Source organism: Choloepus didactylus, chromosome X, assembly GCF_015220235.1.
Source record: "Choloepus didactylus isolate mChoDid1 chromosome X, mChoDid1.pri, whole genome shotgun sequence".
Lineage (NCBI taxonomy): Eukaryota > Metazoa > Chordata > Mammalia > Pilosa > Megalonychidae > Choloepus > Choloepus didactylus.
In genome coordinates, this window is record NC_051334.1 from 63945033 (window position 1) to 63965686 (window position 20654).

Genomic DNA, 20654 nt, shown 5'->3' on the forward strand with positions numbered 1-20654 from the left:
TGGGATATTACTCAGCTGTTAAAAGTAATGAAGTCCTGATGCATGCAACCACATTGATGACTCTTGAGGAAATTATGCTGAGTGAAATAAGCCAGACACAAAAGTTTGAATATTGTATGATCTCACTGATTTGAAACAATTAGAATAATCTAGAAACAAGAATCTAGAATATAGGTTACCATAGGGTGGGGTGGTGATAGCATATATGAAGTTAAAGATCAAAATATACAGTATCCCAATTTGGAATGATGGAAATGTTTTGGTAATAGATGGTGGTGATGGCAGCACAATATTGTGAATACAATTAACAGTACTGAAACATATATCTAATTATGATTAAAATGGGAAATATTGGGTTGTATTTTTGGTTTCAGAATAAAAATTTTCAAAAAAATCCAAGAAACTACACTACACAAATAGTGAACCCTAAGTTAATCCATGGACTTAAGGTTAATAGTACAATTATAAAATGTGCTATCAATTGTTACAAATGTTCCACACCAATGCAAGGTGTTGACGGTTTGGTGGTGTATGGGAATCCATTTTATGAATGACTGTTCTGTAAACCTACTACTTCCTTAATAAATAAAATTTTTTTAATTAAATACAGTTTGTAGTTTTGTCACTAAAATGCCTTAGAAGAAATACCTTTCTAGGTTACTGGACTCATGTGGCACAATCTGATATGCATCCTTAGCCCTAAATGTTGGATTCTAACACTATTCTCCATAAAAGGGAACCAGGGCCTTTACAAAGAAGTGATCCCACATCTTTGTAATTGGAAAACTCAGTATTGGCTGATATCATTGTAATGCCCTTGGAAAAGGGCATTTTCCAAGATATATGATGTGGTATTAAGGTAACAAAAGATCCAGCTCAAAATTTCTCCTCTCCCTGGTCAAAGTGTAAATGGAGGCATCCAAATTAAAATAATAATTAAAAGTCATTAGGATAATTGGAATCACTATAAAGTCATGAGTCCAGAATGACATTCAAAAAGGGTAAAATTAATGTAACTTGTTTAGAAAGTACTTTGAGTGCAAAAGAAGGAGATTTTTAATTTTTGTGTATATTTATATACAGTATATCTAGATATATCTTCATATAAATATAATATTCCTTGTATTAGCTTCTGTTTGTGAAATACATGCATGTATTTTTTATTTCTGTAAGTAAAGAAGGCTGGATAAAGGAAACTTTGAACAACTCATATAGTTCTGGACAAGGTAGGCAGCACACCAAAAAGTCTGATCCATACATGTGCTCATAATAGACTGTTGTAAAATGATGGATAAGTCAAATATTCTAAAGAGGGCTTGTTGCTCAGACTAGCTCCCTTATTGTTATGGAAATAAAACCTCTTAAAGTCCCTATTAATTATAATGAGCTGTAAATAAAACAGGCATAAGTTTCCATATCATCTTAATTAAATGTGACAATACAGAAAATAGTAGAATAATAAGACAAGTAATGCTGATGATATTGTTTTAAAAACACATAAGGAATACTTCATTTCAGGGGAATGCTACAGGATACATGAAATAAAAATGAAAGTGCAATGTGTGATGACACAAAATCACAGTGACATAACAATAAAACCCTACCTACAAAAAGGGCAAGAGCTTTCTGGTGAACTCCAACTTGGGCATGAATGAATGAATTGAATCCACAGTTGTAGCATTTTTAAACAAGTAAACACAATTTTAACAAAAATATTATAAAAATTATAGCAATTGTTGCTTGTGTATTATAATGTGCTTGGGACACTTAAGAGAGATTGATATATTAGACTCACGATTTTATCAAAATGTTTAAGCAAATATATTAAGTTTGAAATAAATGTATTTAATATTTAAGAGATTTCATTCATAATATTATTTAGCTTCATTTGTGTAAATAGTGTCTAAATATCCAAGATAATTTAGCATGTTGAATTATAAACTGAAAAACTAACAATGTAAATAAGGCATATATAAATTTCCAAAATCTCTTACTAACCAAAGCAATACCTAAAAGAGTAGGACCTATTGTTTCCCATGCAAAAAAAAGTCAAACATTAAAAAATTCTACCAACATAGGCTATATTGCATACAAATACATCTAACAAAAAGGTTTAAAATTCAAAGCATTACTAAAATACATTTTTAAGAAGATCTCAATAAATGGATAAATATACTGCACAAGGGATGGGCAGTCTCAATATTTTTAAGATGTTGATTCTACATAAATTAATAAATTCATTTCAATCCCAAAGTCACACTGTGATTTTTAAATGATTTCCAAAAATGTATTCAAAACTTCATACAAAAGAGTATGTTGTACTCTTCATACAAAAGAGTATGGCTCAAAGGGACACAGTTGAGACATAAGGAAAAGGAAATATAGAATTTAAGCTTTGTATCATTGTTGAATCTCTTGTACTTCTTAGCTGTGCTTAATGGGATTGCATAAAAGAATGCTCTTGTTCATGGGAAGTGTATACATGAATTATAGTGTATGTTCAAGGATGTGTGCAGCTAGCTCTCATATGTTCAGAAGACAGAGCAATAGATGATGGATGATAGGGAGGGAGGGAGGGAGGGAAAGAAATAGCGATGTGACAGCATGTTAAAGTTGGTGGATTGAGCTATTGGGGGAGGGGGTCAGGGTATGATGGAATTCTGTGTATGGGGTTAGTATTGTTTTTGCAACTGTTTCTATAACTTTGAATTTATTTCAAAATAAAAAAAAGTCACACTGATTTTTAAATAATTTCCAAAAATGTATTCAAAACTTCACACAAAAGAATAAATGCAAAGCAGGCAAGATGTTCTAGATTGCTAAGTTGCTGAAAGCAGATACCATAAAATGAGTTGGCTTCTAGTAATGGGAAAGGAATCCAGTAAGGTGATTAAGACCCACCCTGAACAAGGTGGGTCACATCTTAAATTAACATCCTACACACCACCAGAAGGAAAAATAGATGATAAAGACTGGGACTGTATAACTTAGTGAAACACAGTGGTCAATGATGGTGACTAAATGTACAGATACAAAAATGTTTTTACATGTGGGAGAAAAATGAATGTCAAACTTGCAAGGTGTTGGAAAAGGGATGGTATTAGGGGAAAAATGTAATCAATGCAAACCCAAGTCTATGGTTAACAGTAACATTGTAATATGCCCCCATTAAATGTAACAAAGGCATATACCAAAGATAAATGACAATGACAGGGGAATATACAGGAAGGATATGTGATTTTGTGTGGTGGTGTTGTCTGACCTTATTATTGTACTGTATTTTATTGTGTTTTTATTTTTTATCACTTTTATTATTCTTTTTAGTTTTTAAATTTTTAAATTTTTTATATATTTTATATGTTTTGGGGGTAACGAATATGTTCAAGTGCTGATTGCTGTGATGAATGCACAATTCTATGATGATACTGTGAACAATTGCACACCATGGATGATTGCATGGCATGTGAATATATCTCTATAAAATTGCAGGGAAAAAATAAACAGAAGGATACAAGGGCTGGAGGAAACATGGAGAGAGGGATGTAACTCTTCACTGTTGGTGGGGATGTAGAATGGTGTAGCCTATCTAGAGGACAGTGTGATGAATCCACAAGAAGCTAAGTATATGGGTGTCATAAGATACTTCAACTTCATTATTGTGTGTATACTTGGAAGATCTGAGAGCAGGGATGTGAATGGACATTTGCACACTGGTGTTTATGGTGACAGTATTCACAATATGCAATGCATAGAGGTGGCCTAAGGGTACATCAACTGATGAACAGAATGGTGAAGTGTAGTGTATGCTTACAAGAGAATATTGAGCAGCTGAAAAAATGAATGAACTTGTGAGACATGCAACTAGGTGAATGGATCTTGAGGACAGCATTTTGAGTGAAGAATGCCAGAAACAAAAAGACAAACATTATGATACCCCACTAATATGGACTAACTATAATATGTAAACTATGAGAATTGACTCTTAGAGCACCAGTTAACAGGGGAAGGCTTACTGTAAATGTCCCTAGATTGAAAACTCTTACAGGACTCACATCTATTCCTGAATTGTAATGGTAAGCTCTAAATTCTGAGATGCTGAGAACCTGGTCAGTCTCAGGAACTTTGGGTATCTGTATGACACCTGAGACTCAGAGATAGAGTTCAGCAGCTATGAATGTCACTATTACCTCATACAACAACTGTTTAAAAAGCTGAAAAATTGTTCAGACTTCAATTAGAGATATGAATGAAGAAGATCTGGTCAGGACTAAGGCATATCAGGCCAAAGGGTAAAAGACAATATTGACTGTGTCATAAAATTTCAACTTCTGTATAAGACCAAAGGCAGAGATATTATTTGGTGCAAGATCTATATTTTCTGTAGCACACAAAATAATTTAACTTGTATGATCAGTTTACACAAACATGATAATAACATGGAAGTTTGAAGAGGAAGTGAGATCTGATAGGTTTGTACAGGTTAATGTGAAATCATGATACATCCCAAAGTAATTTGGGCAGAGAATAAAAAATTTATTTACAGGGTCCCCCTGAAGAACTGAGGTAAAATGCAGAAGTATTAAACTTCCCCACTTGGGTTATAACTGATGTTCTTGCAAGCATTGAGGTCTACAAATTTGGTAGGCTAAGACCTCAATCTTGGGGCTTGCCCTTATGAAGCTTGTTGCTGCAAAAGGGAGGCTGAACATACTTATAATTGTGCCTGAGTCTCCTCCAGGGAAGATTTCTGTTGCTCAGATGTGGCCTCTCTCTCTCTCTAAGCCCACTCAGCAGGTAAACCCACTGCCCTTCCCCATAAATGGGACATAACCCCCAGGAGTGTAAATCTCCCAGGCAATGCAGGATATGACTCCCAGTTTTGAGCTTAGACCTGGCATCATGGGATTGAGAAAACCTTCTCAACCAAAAGGGGGAAGCAAAATGAAACAAAATAAAGTTTCAGTGGCAGAGAGACCTCAAATGGAGTTGAGAAGTCACCCTGGAGGGTATTCTTATGTGCTATATAGATATCCCTTTTTAGTCTTTAGTGGATTGTAATAGCTAGAAGGAAATACCTGAAACTGTCAAAATGCAACCCAGTAACCTTAATTCTTGAAGATGATTGTATAACTATGTAATTCACACAGTGTGACTTGTGATTGCAGAAATGTTGTGGCTCACACTCTCTTTATCCAATTTATGGACAGATGAGTAGAAAACTGGGGACAAAAATTAAATGAAAAATACAGTGGAATGGAGGATGGAATGTTTTAGGTGTTCTTTTATACTTAAAGTAAAACTGAATTTAAGAGAGAGGAAGTTGGCGGAGCAGCGGCTGCATACTCTGCCTTCTCCGCACGCCTCGGGGACTTTGCCTCACCCCGGCTGGCCCGGCGCCCCACACCCCCCACTGCGGCCGGTGCTGACTACAGACGCACACCTGTGAGCCAGAAGTGACTTGGACCTCCCAACACTGACCGAACCATGGATCGTAAGGTCACCAACGGTGCCAGCCTCCAGGATGAGTACATCACAGACTTGCTGGTGTTTGGGTTCCTCCAAAACTGCCCCAACTGTAACTTCCACAAAGAGCTGGAGTTGTTGGGCCATGAACTTCCCACACAGGCTCACTTGTGGGAGTACCACGATGATGAGCTGCAGACAGATGGCAACCGATCCAGCTACTTCCACCTGGAAGGAAGAAGGGTGGCAGATTCTGGACATCAAGAGGAAATCATCCAGAACATCACCAGGCATCTTGCCGAAATAGGGGACAGGATGGACAGCAGCATCCACCCAGGACTGGTGAATGACCTGGCCCGGCAGTTCATGAACATGAACCCGTCAGAAGAGGACAGAAGGAATTACCTGGCTGCTGCCCTGGGTCAGATGATGCAGACTTACCCTTGGGACATGGAAGAGGAGAAGGCCATGCTGCTGTTGGCCATGCTATTGGTCAAGAAGGTGGCTGATCACACACCATCCTTACTCCGTGATGTCTTTCGCACTACTGTGAACTTTATCAACCAGAACCTGTTCACCTATGTGAGGAACCTAACCAGAAATGAGAGGGAATGAATGGATGACTGCAAACACCTGATTTTTGCTTAAAACTTGATGTGGTGATAGCCGGATAGCTGCCTTCAATGGAGATGAAGCCACGCTCACTTAAACAAAGTTCTTAGAGAATTCAGGCACTAGATAATATTTATTTATCAATAGTTTAAAAGATAATTTTTAAAGCTGGTAACCTATATAGAAATTTCTACATTAATATACTTGAAAGAAAATAACTTGCAAATATTTGAATAGGTTTCATACCATCTCCCAAATCTATCTATACATTGTGCCTTTATCTTAGGTCAGCTGTACAGGTTCCCACTTAAAAATTAAATTTAAAAACAGGTGGCAAGGCAGAAGACCAAAACATACTTAATGTTTTTGTTTGTTTTAAAAAAATCTTTACCATTTATTAAAGCACAGCCTTGAGGCATGGTCTTACAGCCAGCAATAACCTGTTTGAAGAGAGCAAGGACTGGAGAAGAAATGCACAGAGCCCTTACAAATGAAAACTTCAAAATAGAGGACACCTTAATACTAAGGAAGTGATCTTCCTGTTTAAGAACCAAATGGCACAAGAGGTTCTGGACTACGTTGCTGTTCTCACACAGCAGAAAAATCAGGCCTCAATACATATAGGCCTTTGATTTTTTCCACTTGATTCCCTTTTATCTGAGTTAGGAGGAACCACAGGCAACTGGAAGGGGTGAAGGTGATTTCAGGGCCCTTGTCAACCACTATTTCCAAAACCAGGTAACTAAATGTACTTTTTTCCTTTGTAAGAAGAAGCAGAAAACTCTAAGAATTTTAAGCTGTTGGGATACCAGAAGTTACTGCCTACAGTAGGGTGTCTATAAAATAGTCTTCTAATTTCAATTTCCAGTCATATCTCTCAGCTTATCCAGGTCTAAGAAGCTGCATGTGGAGAAAACAGGTTTCTGGGCAGACAAGATGAAAGGGCAGTTAGACTTGTTAGAATTCAGCAGTTTGAGGTGGTTGCCTTCTCTAGGGACACAGTCAGAATACAGGTAATGGCAAAAGCAAATCACTTAGGTAGCACCAAAATGTACAAACAGAAGCTCTAGGTTTAGCAACAATACAGCACTGGTTTGCTGCCTGGCTATCAGCTGTTTCCTAGGATGCAGTTTACAAGTATGACAATGGGCGCTGGATCCATCTCCCACATGCCCCTTTTTGCTCTATCTTGGCCACAGTTACAGCTCTTCTTATTGTGAAGAATATGCTTTGGGGAAAGCATAGGAACAAGGGTAATGACAGTACTAATAAATCATTTCCTGTTATCAAAATACATCTCTGTTCCTCAAGCATTAAATTCACCAGAGAGAAACTCTACATCATTCTGCAGTGAATGCATATCACACTAGGGCTGTGGCTCAATCGAATACATTCCTATGTAGTATGAGGGCCATTTGGAAATAAATCTTTCAGTAATGTTAAAAAAAAAAAAACTGAATTTAAAAGAAAGATCCTCCTCACCAGAAGTTCCTACTTACAGTGGGTCTGCATACACAAGAATGGATTAACTTTAAGAACCCCCTTTTCTGAGGTCTTATAGCTTCAAACCATCACATGCCACTCTCTGGACCAAAAAAGACATGCTCTTTCAAAATGCAAAATATATTAATTCCATCACAATATCCAAACAGCCTCAAATCATTTCAGTAACAATATTAAGTACAAAGTCTCATCAAAATCAATCATAGGTGTGGTTTACCTTGGGGCACACATCTCTACAGTCTGTTAACCTGTGAAACTTAGAGAATAATTTATCTACTTTCAGTATACAAAGGAGGGACTTTCATGGGGAAATATTCCCATTTACATAGGGAGAAATTGGAAGGAAACTCAATTCAATAATCTAATCTAGAATCTAGTTTACCAGGGGAAGAGGTGGGGCTAGAAAATAGAATGTTAAGGCTTAAGATGTACAGAGATTGTATTTGGGTTAATGGAAAATTTGGTAGTGTATGGTGGTGGTGGTAGCAAAACATTGTCAATGTAATTAACAACACAAATATATATCTGAATTTGGTTAAAAGGGGAAATATAGATAGTATATATGGTAATAGAATAAACATTTTTTAAAGCCCATAGAACTGCACAACACAACAGTGAACCCTAAGGTAAACTATGGGCTATAGTTAATTTTACCATTATAAAAATGTGCCTTCATAAATTATAAGAAGTATATCACACTTCTTATGTAAGGTGTTAATAATATGGTGGTATATGGGAATCCTGTATTTGATGCATGATTATTCTGTAAGCCCACAACTTCTCTAAAAAATAGCAATAAATAAATAAATAATAAACCATTAGCTTTGTAACTAGATTAGATGTGTGAACTGGAAGCCCAGCAGCTACAGGAGGGGACATAATGGACTAGGCGCTCTCCAAAAGCCACATCCCCAGAGTTGCCTGACAACTCCACAAAAAGTTCCGTTCTCAGAACTTGTCTATTTTACCTGACTTGGTGCTCACTCTGAACAGTCCTAACCCCAGCAACAAGAGGAAAACAATCAGCAGCAAGTGTTTAACATTACAGTTGTCTTATGCCAAAATACCATATGGGGCTAACATGAGATTAATCAGCATACCTAAATATAAGAACTGGAGAAATAGATGACCATGGGGGCTTCCAAAATCTCCACCTTATTCCTGAAATTCTTGAAGGCCAAACATATTTTTGGAGCTATGGGAATGCCCATGAGAAGCCTGAGAAGAGCCTAACCTCTCATCTGCTTCTCAGAAGGGCCTAACCTCTCATCTTTGCCTGAGTTTGAGGCTCAGCAAAAGCTGAAAATGGAGGCTAAGGCAGTATTGTAAATAATCCTGCTGGAGCATATGCCTCCCCACACATAAATTCCTTCAGTAATGGCTATGATAATTACTGGTCCAAGGCATATATGGAAATCTCTGTCCAATAATTAGGTGACCACTAAGCTAACCAAGAAAATACTTCAGTAGCTGCATATGACAAAGGATACAAACTTTACCAAATCAGTCCAAGAAAGTCACTAGCCACAAAAGCAACAATGAAAACAGAAACAAATCCTTGGGAGAGGGACTGATTTCAGAGATGTCTCATTATACTATTTAAAATGTCCAGTTCTCACTAAAAATATTAGACATGCAAAGGAAGAGGAAAGGACAGTCTATAATAAGAAAAAAACAGTTAATAAGGAAGCCCTTATATTGAACATAAATAATAGGCACTGAATGAGCTACACAAATATGTTCATAGAAGTACAGGAAATCATACCCAAAGAAGTAAAATAAAGTAGGAAAAACATTTCTCCCCAAATAGGGAATATCAATAAAGAGGAAATTTTAAAAACTAAAATAGATATTCTGGAACTTGTGTAAGATTGATAACCAAAATGAGAAATTCACTAGTGGGGCTCAACAACAGATTTGAACTGGAAGGAGAAAGAATCAATGAACTTGAAGACTGACCAATTGAGATTATCAAGTCTGAAGAATAGAAAGAAAAAAAGCTGAGTAAAAATGAATAGCACCTCAGAGAAATGTGGGACACTACCAATCTTACATGCAAAATTGGAATGCCAGAAGGAGAGGAAATGGAGGAGGGAGCAGAGAGAATAGTTGAAGAAAGAGTGGCCAAAAACATCTCAAGTTTCATGAAAGCATTAATTTACACATCCAAGAAATTCAACTAAATCCACCCTAGGAGAAACACAAAGAAATCTACATTTATACTCATCATATTCAAACTGACAAAAAAAGAAAGCATCAAGAGAAAAGTGACTTGTCTTATATATGGGTTCCTCAATAATATTAAGACCTGATATCCTATCAGAAGCCATGGAGGCTGGATGTATGTGGGCTGACATATTCAAAGTGCTGTAGGACAAAGACTGTCAACCAATAATTATTTCATAAAGATAAATATATTGAGCAATAAAATATGAGAGTAAAAAATAAGCTTACAAATATACTTAAATGATTCTCAACGAGGGTGGCAAAAACATTCAATAGGGCAATAACAATGTTCTAAAAACTGGTGTGGTACAACTAGATAGCCACCTTCAAAAGAATAGAGTTGGATGGCTACATCACACAATTTTAAAAAAAATAACAAAATGGATCAAAGCTCTAAATGGAAGAGTTAAATCTATAATTTTTTTTGAAGAAAACAAAAGAGTAACTCTTCATGACTTTGGATTACACAATAATTTCCTATATATGGCACCAAAAGCACCAACAACAAAAGAAAATTTGACAAATTGGACTTAACCAAAATTTAAAACTTTTTTGCTTTGAAGGACACCATCATAGAATGGAAGAAAATATTTTCAAGCCATATATTTGATAAGTGATTCATCTAGAATATATAAATTCTCCTTATAACTCAATCAGAAAAAAGGAAACTAACACAATTTTAAAAAGGCAAAGAGCCTGAATACATATTCTGCCATAAAAAGATAAGAATGGACACCAAGCATGTGAAAATTTGCTCAACTTCATTAGCCTTTAGGAAAAAAACAATTTGAAACCACAGTGAGATGCAACTGGATATCCACTAAGATGGATATGATTAAAATGACAGATCATGACTTTCAGTCAGCTAAGATGGCAATGTAAGATGTTCCAGGGTCCCATTCCCCCACAGAATTTTTGAACAACTAGCAAAAAACTGGCAGATACATATTATGGAGAACTCTGGAAAATGGTTAAAGTCTTGCAGGAAAAGGGTAAGGGCCAAATCAAGTAAACAGAACTTAGAAATTGAGGAAAAGTTTGGGCTGCCCTTGCTGGAGCTTCCTGAACCCCTTACCCAATAACATGGCTGTCAGCCTGGATTCTAATTGGGGGTCCTGGGTCTTGTATTGGAAGAAGTAGAGCAAACCATATGTGTATACTGAGGTCCTGTATGTAAGTGCCAATCTATTGGGTGGAAGCCTGAAGGACTGGATCAATACTTTGCTCTCTGACTCCCCCCCCCCCAGAACTTGCCTTACAGGCAAATGCAACATAAGAAACAATAATATCAAAGTGGCCTGGGACAAAGGAATATAGGAGTCAAGGCGTACAACAGAGCACCCAGGAAGTGGGAAAAGTCTATTTCATGGGGAGTAGAGGGGACATTTGGATTACTGTAATTGGGGGAATTTATAAGGCAATGAGAACTTAGTGAGGAAAAGAGGGAGGCTGAGAAAAGGCATAGAGGACCCTGTATATCTAACCTGGATGGACTTCCTAGGGTTAACTGTGAAGAAGAGCACCTGACAAAATGAAGGCAATCTGCCAAAGATGGTGAAAGTTGTTCTTTGGCATTTGTTTTTATTAGCTCCTGGAATCAAGGAAATCTCTGTCTTTATTACTAGCTGGATGCATACTTAAGGAAGAGAAAGATCAAGGACTAAATTCAAGAGTTAACAAATTAAAATATTACAATGTACAGTTTACAACAAAAGATTACAAGACAAACAAAGAAACAGGAAATGATGGCCCATCCAAAAGAATGATGTAAAATATCAGGAAAAATCAAGGAAGAAGACCAGAGTTTGGACACACCAGAAAAAGATTTTTTAAATGATATTCAATATGCTCACAGGCAAATGAAACACAGAGAAAGAACTAAACAATTTCATGAAAATAGATAAACAATACTAGAATATTAATAAACAGGGAGAAATATTTAAGAGGAACAAAACAGAAATAATGATATTGAAGACCACAATAATTGAATAAAACTTGTCAGGAGGGTTTCAACAGCAGATTAGAGCTGGCAGAAGAAACAAGTCAGTGAATTCAAAAATAAGGTAATTGAAGTGACTCAGATTGAGAAGGAGAAAGGAAAAAGAATGACAAAAAGTGAAGAGACTCTAAGATATTTGTGGGAAACCATCAAGTATACTAATATACACATTTTGGGAGTCACATGGAGAAGAAAGAGAGAATGGGGAAGAAAGAATATTTAAAGAATAATGGCATAAAATTTCCTCAATTTAATAATAGATATGAATATAAATATTTTAAAAACCAAAAAAAAACCCAAACAGGATAAACTTGAAGAGAACTGAGTCCAGCCATATTTTAGTCAAACTGCAAGAGCCAAGGTTAAGTAGAGAGTCCAGAAGCTGCAAGAGAAAAGGAATATGTTCCATTCAAGGGAGGCCCATTAAGATTAAGTGCCAATTTCTCTTCAGAAACCATGTAGAAGAGATGGCAGGGGAATGATATATTTAAACTACTGAAAGAAAATAATTGTCAAACAATAATTTTATATCCAGCAAGATGATTGTCCAAAAATGAGGGAGCAATAAGACACTTCCAGATAAACAAAAGCTGAGGGAGTTCATCACCACAAGATCTGCCCAATGCTAAAGGAAGTTCCTCATACTAAAGGGAAAGAACATTAGACAGTTGATTGAAGTGGCATAAAGAAAGAAATATCTCTAATAAAGGTAAATATACGATTAATTTTAAACTCCAGTATTATAGTATTATACATTTGGCATGCAACTCCATTTTTCAGATGTTAGAGGTACTAAAATGCAAATGATAAAAAGTAATATAAATTTATGGTTTTGGACATATAATGTAAAAAGATGTAATTTTTCACAAGTAAAATGAAAAGGTGGAAGGATGGATGGATATACTAACAGTGATAATGTATGCAATTGAAATTAAGTTGTTAAATTAAATGTGATTTTTATAGATATAGGATGATAATTGGCACACCATTGAAACAAAAAAGAAAATATATGATAATATATACAGAAGAAAATGAGAAGGGACTTAAAAATGTACACTGTGAAAAAAGTAAAAGAAATAAATATGAGAGCAGTCATCAGTGGAATAACTGAGACAAAAATGGTACATGATATAAGAGACCAAATAGGAAAATGGCCAAAGAAAGTCTTACATTATCAGTAGATACTTTAAATGTAAGTGGATTAAACATTCCAATCAAAAGGCCAAGATGGGAGTAATGGATAAAAAAAAGCCATGAACAAATGCCATGCGGTTTACAAGAGACTCACTTTAATTAGAAAGATACAAGTACATTGAAAGTGAAAGAATGGAAAAATATTACATACAAATAAAACCAAAAGAGACCTAGAGTAGCTAAACAAAATCGTACAAGACAGACCTTAAGTCAAAAACCTTACAAAGGAAGAAGAAAAACACTACATACTGAAAATGGGTCAATTCAACAAGAAGATGTAACAATTAAAATATATATGCATCTAACAGAAGAGCTCCAAAATATCTGAAGTAAATATTGGCAGATAAAAAGGGAGAAACAGATGTTTCCACATCAATAATAGGAGACTTTTATATGCAACTGTAAATACTTGATAGAACATCTATATATGTGGTGGTGTGGAACTGTATGTACCTCAGAAAATCATGTACTTAAAGATATTCTATTCCTGTGAGTGTAAACCTGTTGTAAGTATGACACTTTGATTAGGTTATGTCAGTTAAGGCATGAACAAGGGTGGGCCTTAATCCACTTACTGTAGTCCTTTATAAATGGAATGAAGAGAGAGAGAGAGAGAGAGAGAGAGAGAGAGAGAGAGAGAGAGAGAGAGAGAGAGAGAGAGAGAGAGGGAGAGAATGAAAGTTGTGGAAGTGAGAAGCTGAAAGCAACAAAACATGGAAGAGAAAGGAGAGACCAGCAGATGCTGCCATGTGCCTTACCATGCAACAGAGGAGCCCAGGATCACTGGCAGCCAGTCTTCATGAAGAAAGCATCCTCCTGATGATGTATTGATTTGGACATTTTCATGGCTTCAAAACTAAGTTTGTAAGCTAATAAATTCAACAGTTAAATCCAACACATTTCATGGTATCTGTATGAGCAGCTAAGCAAACTAAAACAACACAGATTGTTAAGGAAGTAGAAGACTCAAACAATACTACAAGACCACCAGAACCAACAGACATATACAGAACACTTCACAAACAACAGTACACATTGCTCTCCAGTGGATGTGGGTCATTTTCCAGGATGGAGAATTTGTTAGACAACAAATCAAGATTTGGCAACATTAAAAATCTGAAAATTAATGTATTTTTCAGTCTACTACAGGATGAAGCTAGAAATCAATATCAGAGGAAGAAATTGATATTTCACTAATATGTGGAAAGTAAATTCTCTCCATAGCAAACAACAGGTAAAACAGAATATGAAAATGTTAATTAAGAAATATGCTGAGGAAAATGAAAATGAAAACACAACATACAAAACTTAAGATATGCCCCAAAGGAAGTGCTGGGAAAGGAAATTTAAAGCTCTAAATACTTACATTAAAAAGAAGAAAATTGGAGTGACATCATCAATATGGCAATTTAAACAGCTGCCAAAAACTTCTCCCCAGATATTCAGCATTGTGACTTCTTCAGAACTCTGGAGGAGGGCATATGGGAGAAAGACCTTACAGATGCTGAACTGAAGAGGAGAGATATCAGGTAGGAGAATATGTTCCAGGCAGGTGAGTCCTCTCCCCTCCCCTTCACTTCGTCTCATGCAGCACAGAAGGAACATAGGATTCCTCTCATCTCCCATCAAGGTCACAGAATAAGAAACACAGCAGTGAAACAGATCCCCACTTGGAGATCGGGGGGAAAGTTGAGGTCATTTCAAGGCCCAGATCAGTGAGGGACAAGGAGTCTGAAAAGTGTGAGCAGAGGCTATTTCTAGTCCTGAGTCTGAAAGCCCTTCCCCTACCCCTGAGGAATAGAGAAGCTGGCAGTCCAATATTTACCTGGGGATGGCTGAAAACTCTTGCAGCTGGGGGAGTACTCTGCTGCAGAGGGAGTGGGGGACACAGCCCCACATTGAGTCAGACTAACCAGCAAAGTGAGTGTGCAGGAAATCTGCAGCTTCAGCCATTCCCAGTCAGATATGTGCACCAGGGGGCAATTAATCACCACCCAAGCAGACTCAGTGGGTTCCAAGTGACAAGTGAACCAACCCAGCCAGACTCAGCTGGAATATAAAATGTAATTTAGCCCCACCCAGCCAGATTCACCTGGGCTCTAATTGGTAATCAAGCCCTGCCCAGATGGACTCAGCTAGGCTACAACAGGTAATTCAGCCCCACCAAGCCAGGAGTAGCTGAGTTCCAAGAGGTAACAGCCTCACCTGGTCAGACACAGCCTCGGATCCTGAAGGTAAAGATCATCTGAAGACAACTAATTCACTGAACAGTGCCTGGGCAGAACAGAAAGTGCAAGAGAATTTTAGGACTTCTCAGAACATCTCTATATCTTACCCCAGGCCCACTGGAAGTAGTCTACAACCCTGGCCTGGGAAACTAGCCCTGGTTTACTTGAGAAATATGGATGAAACAATAGTTAAAGCAGTGCTTTAAAACAAACCCAGGACAGAGGCAGGGCAAGATGGCAGAGTGGTGAGGTGTGGGTTTTAGTTACTCCTACAGGGAAGATGGTAGATAGCCAGGAACTGTGTGGACTGGACACTGCTGAGCAATTTGACTTTGGGCATACTTCATACAACATTAACAAAAGTGGAACAGCTGAGATCAGTGAAATCTGTAAGTTCTTGTGGCCAGGGAACCTGTGCCCCTCCCTGCCAGGCACAGTCCCATGGGAGGAGGGACAATTGGTGCTGGGAAACAGGAGGGAGAACTACAGTTGCAGCTCTGATTGAAAACTAAGACTGATGATCAGAAACTCCAAACATAGATAGACTGAGACCAGACAACAGAGAATCTGGGAACAGTCAGCCCAGCAGAGAGGAAATAGGGCTAGCAAAAATAGCAAAAGAAAAACCCAAAAATAAAAACAGAGGATTTTTGGAGTTCCCATGAACATAACACAGAGAAGGGCAGAGTGCAAATAGAATCAGGCACATATGGAAATCCAGAAGGAGAGGACCCTTGTCTGAAGAGCCAGTTTCTCTGCTTTTTGATTGTTCCTTAATGTCCCTCAAGTCCTTGTCTCTTAGCATTTCAATAGCCCATCAGATCTGCTAGGACTGTAAATAGTTCATACTGGGCCCTTCTTTTCCTTTTTTTCTTTTTTTAAATCTTTTCCTCTTTTTCTGAAATAATTATTCTAAGAATCCCAATACAGAAAGCCACAAAGACTTGCAATTTGGGCCCAGGCAAGAGCAGAGCTAAGAGAGCACTGAGAGACAAAGCAATAAGTCTAGTGGTGGAGAAAATTCACTAAACACCATAACTTCCCAAGACAAGGGGGATGTGGCCAAGTTCCAGTGGCAGCACTCCTTCTGGGAACTCAGAACCCAGGGGCTGGAATTCAGAAACCAGCTAGAGTTAACCAGAACCCCTACAGGGTCAGGTTCACCAGGAGAACCAAAGGCTCCACACCTCCTTACATTGGTGGAGTAACTGCAGGCTGGCAAGCATCACCTGCTGGACAGCATACAAAAACATAGACTCTAAAGGCCACAAAGGAGGGTCTCATTCTCAAGGAAACTCCATACCCTCATCCTGAGACCTGGGCCTCTCTGGACTGAGAAAACCTGACTGGGGTTGACCATATCTCAGGAGACCATCACATAAGAAGGCTACAAAAAGGCAGGGCAGGAAACAGAAAAACAAAATGTGGAAAACTCTGATCAACTAAACAGAATCTAAGTTAAAAGTATAGAATAGGCTGAACTGAACACCCAGGGTTAGAGAACAAACCCACCAACAAGAAAACCCCAAGTAAAAGAGTGAAAAAATGCTCCAGAATAAACTAATCAAGAAAGTCAGATGCCTAGACAGCTTAAGATAATGAGCCATGCTTGGAAACATGAAAATATGGACCAGCCAAAGGAACAAACTAACAGTTCAATCATGACACAGGAGTTGAAGCAATTATTGCTAAATCAATTCAATGAACTGAAGGAAGAACTAATTGGAGATGTTCAAAGCTAAATCAATTCAAAAATCAAGTCAATGAACTGAGGGAAGACATAGCAAAAGAGATGAAGCATATAAAGAGGACACTGTATGAACATAAGGAAGAATTCATAAACTTAAAAAGCAAATGGCAGAACTTATGGGAATGAAGGGCATAATGGAGGAGATGAAAAAGACAATAGAGGGATACAGCAGTAGACCTGAACAAGCAGAAGAAAGGATAAGTGAATTGGAAGATCAGACATCTGAATTCACATGTGAAAGAACAGATGGTGAGAAGAAGGGAAAAATATGAGCAGGGTCATAGGGAGCTGAGTGACAACATGAAATGAACAAATATGTGTGTTATGAGTGTCCCAGAAGGAGAAGAGTGGGGAAAAGGGGCAGAAAGAATAATAGAAGAATTAATCACTGAAAATTTCCCAACTCTTATGAAAGACAGAAAATTAGAGATTCAAGAAGTACAGTGCACCCCAAACAGAATAGACCCCAATAGACCTACTCTAAGACACTTACTGATCAGATTGTCCAATGTCAAAGACAAAGAGAGAATTCTGAAAGCAGTAAGAGAAAATCAATCCATCATATACAAGGGAAGCTCAATAAGACTATGTACAGATTTCTCTGCAGAAACCATGGAGGCAAGTAGACAGTGGTATGATATATTTAAGATACTGAAAGAGAAGAACTGCCAAGAATTCTATATCTGGCAAAACTGTCCTTCAAAAATGAGGGAGAGATTAAAATATTTCCAGACAAACAGACACTGAGAGAGTTCATGAATAAGAGACTGGTGCTACAAGAAATACTATAGGGAGTGATACAGGCTGATAGGAAAAGCCAGGAGAAACAGGTTTGGAGAACAGTGTAGATATGAAGATTATCAAGAAGCATAAAGAGAGAGGAAAAAATAAGACATGACATATAAAATCCAAAAGACAGAATGACACAAGAAAGTACTGCTCTTACAGTAATAACACTAAATGTTAATGGAATAAACACCCCAATAGAAAAGAGACTGGTAGAATGGATTTAAAAACAGGATCCATCTATATGCTGTCTACAAGAAACTCACCTTAGACACAAGGACAAAAATAGGCAGAAAATGAAAGGTTGGAAAAAGATATTTCATGCAAACAGCAACTGGAAAAAAGTGGAAGTAGCTGTATTAAAATCAGACAAATTAGGCTTCAAAATTAAAACAACTAAAAGAGACTGAAAGGGTACTATATATTAATAAAAGGGTCAATTCATCAAGAAAACATAGCAGTCATAAATATTTATGCACCAACAAGATTGCCCCAAATTTCATGAGGCAAACACTAAGGACACTGAAAGGAGAAGTAGATAACTCCACAGTAATATTTGGAAACCTCAATACACTGCTCTCATCAATGGATAGAACATCTAGACAGAGAATCAACAAGGAAATGGAGATGCTGAATTGTATGATAAATGAATTAGACTTGACAAACATTTATAGAACACTACATCCCACAACAGAAGGATACACATTTTTCTCAAGTGCTCATGGAACATTCTCTAGGATAGACCACATACTGGGTCACAAAGCAAGTCTCAACAAATTTTAAAATATTGATATTATAAAAAACACTATCTCATCATAATGGAATGAAGTTGGCAATAAATAAAAGGCAGAAGATTGTAAATTTGCAAATATATGGAGACTAAACAACACATTTTTAAAAAACAAATTGGTAAAGGAAGAAATTACAAGAGAAATTATTAAATACCTCAAGGCAAATGACAATGAAAACACAATATACCAGAACTTATGGGATGCAGCAAAGGCAGTGCTGAGAGGGAAATTAATTGCCCTAAATGCCTATATTAAAAGAGAAGAGATAGCAAAAATTTAGGAATTAACTGTCCACCTGGAGGAACTAGAGAAAGAACAGCAAAAAAAAGCAAAGAGAAGGAAAGAAATAACAAAGATTAGAGCAGAAATAAATGAAATTGAGAACAGGAAAACAAGAGAATCAACAAAATCAGAAGCTGGTTCTTCAAGAAAATCAACAAAATTGATGGACCCCTAGCTAGGCTAATGAGAGAGGGAAAGAGAGACAGAGAGAGACAGAGAGAAAGAGAGAATGAAAATAAATGCAATCAGAAATGAGAAAGGAATGTAACTACTGACCCTGCAGAAATAAAGGAGATGAGAAGATACTGTGAGCAACTATATTCTAATACACTAGACAACTTACAAGAAATGGAAAACTTCCTAGAAAAGCATAAACAACTAACATTGACCCAAGAAGAAATAGACAACATCAACAAACTCATCACAAGAAGAGTGTTTGAGTCAGTCATCAAAAAACTCCTGAAAAAGAAAAGCCCAGGACCAGATGCTTCACATGTGAATTCTACCAAGCATTCAAGAAAGAATTAACATGAACCCTGCTCAAACTCTTCAAAAAAATTGAAGAGGAGAGAAAGCTACCTAACTAATTCTATGAAGCCTACATCATCCTAATACCAAAATCAGACAAAGATAAAGAAAATACAAAAAAAGAAAATTATACACCAACCTCTTTAATGAATATAGATGCAAAAATACTCAACAAAATACTCACAAATAGATTCCAGCAGCATATTAAAAGAATTATACAACACAACCAAGTAAAATCAATTAATGTAATACACCACATCAATCAATCAAAGCAAAAGAAACACATGATCATCTCAATTGATGCAGAAAAGGCATTTGACAAACTCCAACACCTTTCTTGATGAAAACACTTCAAAAGATAGGAATAGAAGGGAACTCTCTCAATATGATAAAGGCAATATATGAAAAACCCACAGATAACATTGTATTCAATGGGGAGTGATTGAAAGCTTTCCCTCTAAGACCAGGAACAAGAGAGGGATGCCCACTGTCACCATTGTTATTCAACATTTTGTGGAAAGTTCTAGCTAGAGCAATTAGGCAAGAAAAAGAAAAGGCATTCAAATTGGAGAGGAAGAAGCAAAATTTTCACTGTTTTCAGATGACATGATTCTATATGTAGAAAAACCAGAAAAATCTACAGCAAAGCTATTAGATCTAATCAATGAATACAGCAAAGTGGCAAGCTACAAGATCGACATGCAAATTCTGTAGTGCTCCTATACACAAGTAATGTGCAACAAGAGGAAGAAATTTTTTAAAAATTCCCTTTATAATAGCATTCAAAAGAGTCAAGTAAATGAACTTAACGAAGGCCACAAAAGACCTATACCAAGAGAACTACAGAAAACTACTAAAAGAAATTGAACAGCACCTAAAATAATGGAAGAATGTACAGTGTTCATTGATTGGAAGACTAAATATAATTTAGATGTCAACTCTACATAAACTGATTTATAGATTCAATGCCATACCAATTAAAATCCCAACAACTTTGCAGAAACAGAAAAGCCAATAACCAAATTTATTTAGAAGTGCAAGTTGCCCCAAATAGCCAAAAACATCATGAGAAAGAGGAATGAATTGGAAGGTCTCAGACTACCTGACTTTGAAGAATTTTGCAAAGCTACAGTTCTCAAAACAGCATGGTACTGCATAAAGACAGACAAACCGACCAATGGAAGCAAATTGAGTGTTCAGAAATAGACTCTGGCTTCTATGGACAATTGATCTTTGATAAGGCACTAAAGGCAAAGCAATGGGTCAGAGAAGCCTCTTTCACAAGTGGTGTT

General features: G+C 37.0%; 1 protein-coding gene across 1 annotated transcript; it reads left to right on the forward strand.

Moving 5' to 3' along the window:
• The first annotated feature begins 5412 nt into the window (after nt 1–5412).
• On the forward strand, nt 5413–6323 carry LOC119523500 (BH3-interacting domain death agonist-like). The gene has a single exon (XM_037822300.1). It carries the CDS (start codon nt 5485–5487, stop codon nt 6076–6078), a length of 594 nt encoding a protein of 197 aa, XP_037678228.1. The 5' UTR covers nt 5413–5484; the 3' UTR covers nt 6079–6323.
• Nucleotides 6324–20654: the final 14331 nt, after the last annotated feature.

Bases quoted from the DNA above. Each gene is read 5' to 3' on its own strand.
- LOC119523500 (XM_037822300.1), top strand. From the start codon at position 5,485: ATGGATCGTAAGGTCACCAACGGTGCCAGCCTCCAGGATGAGTACATC.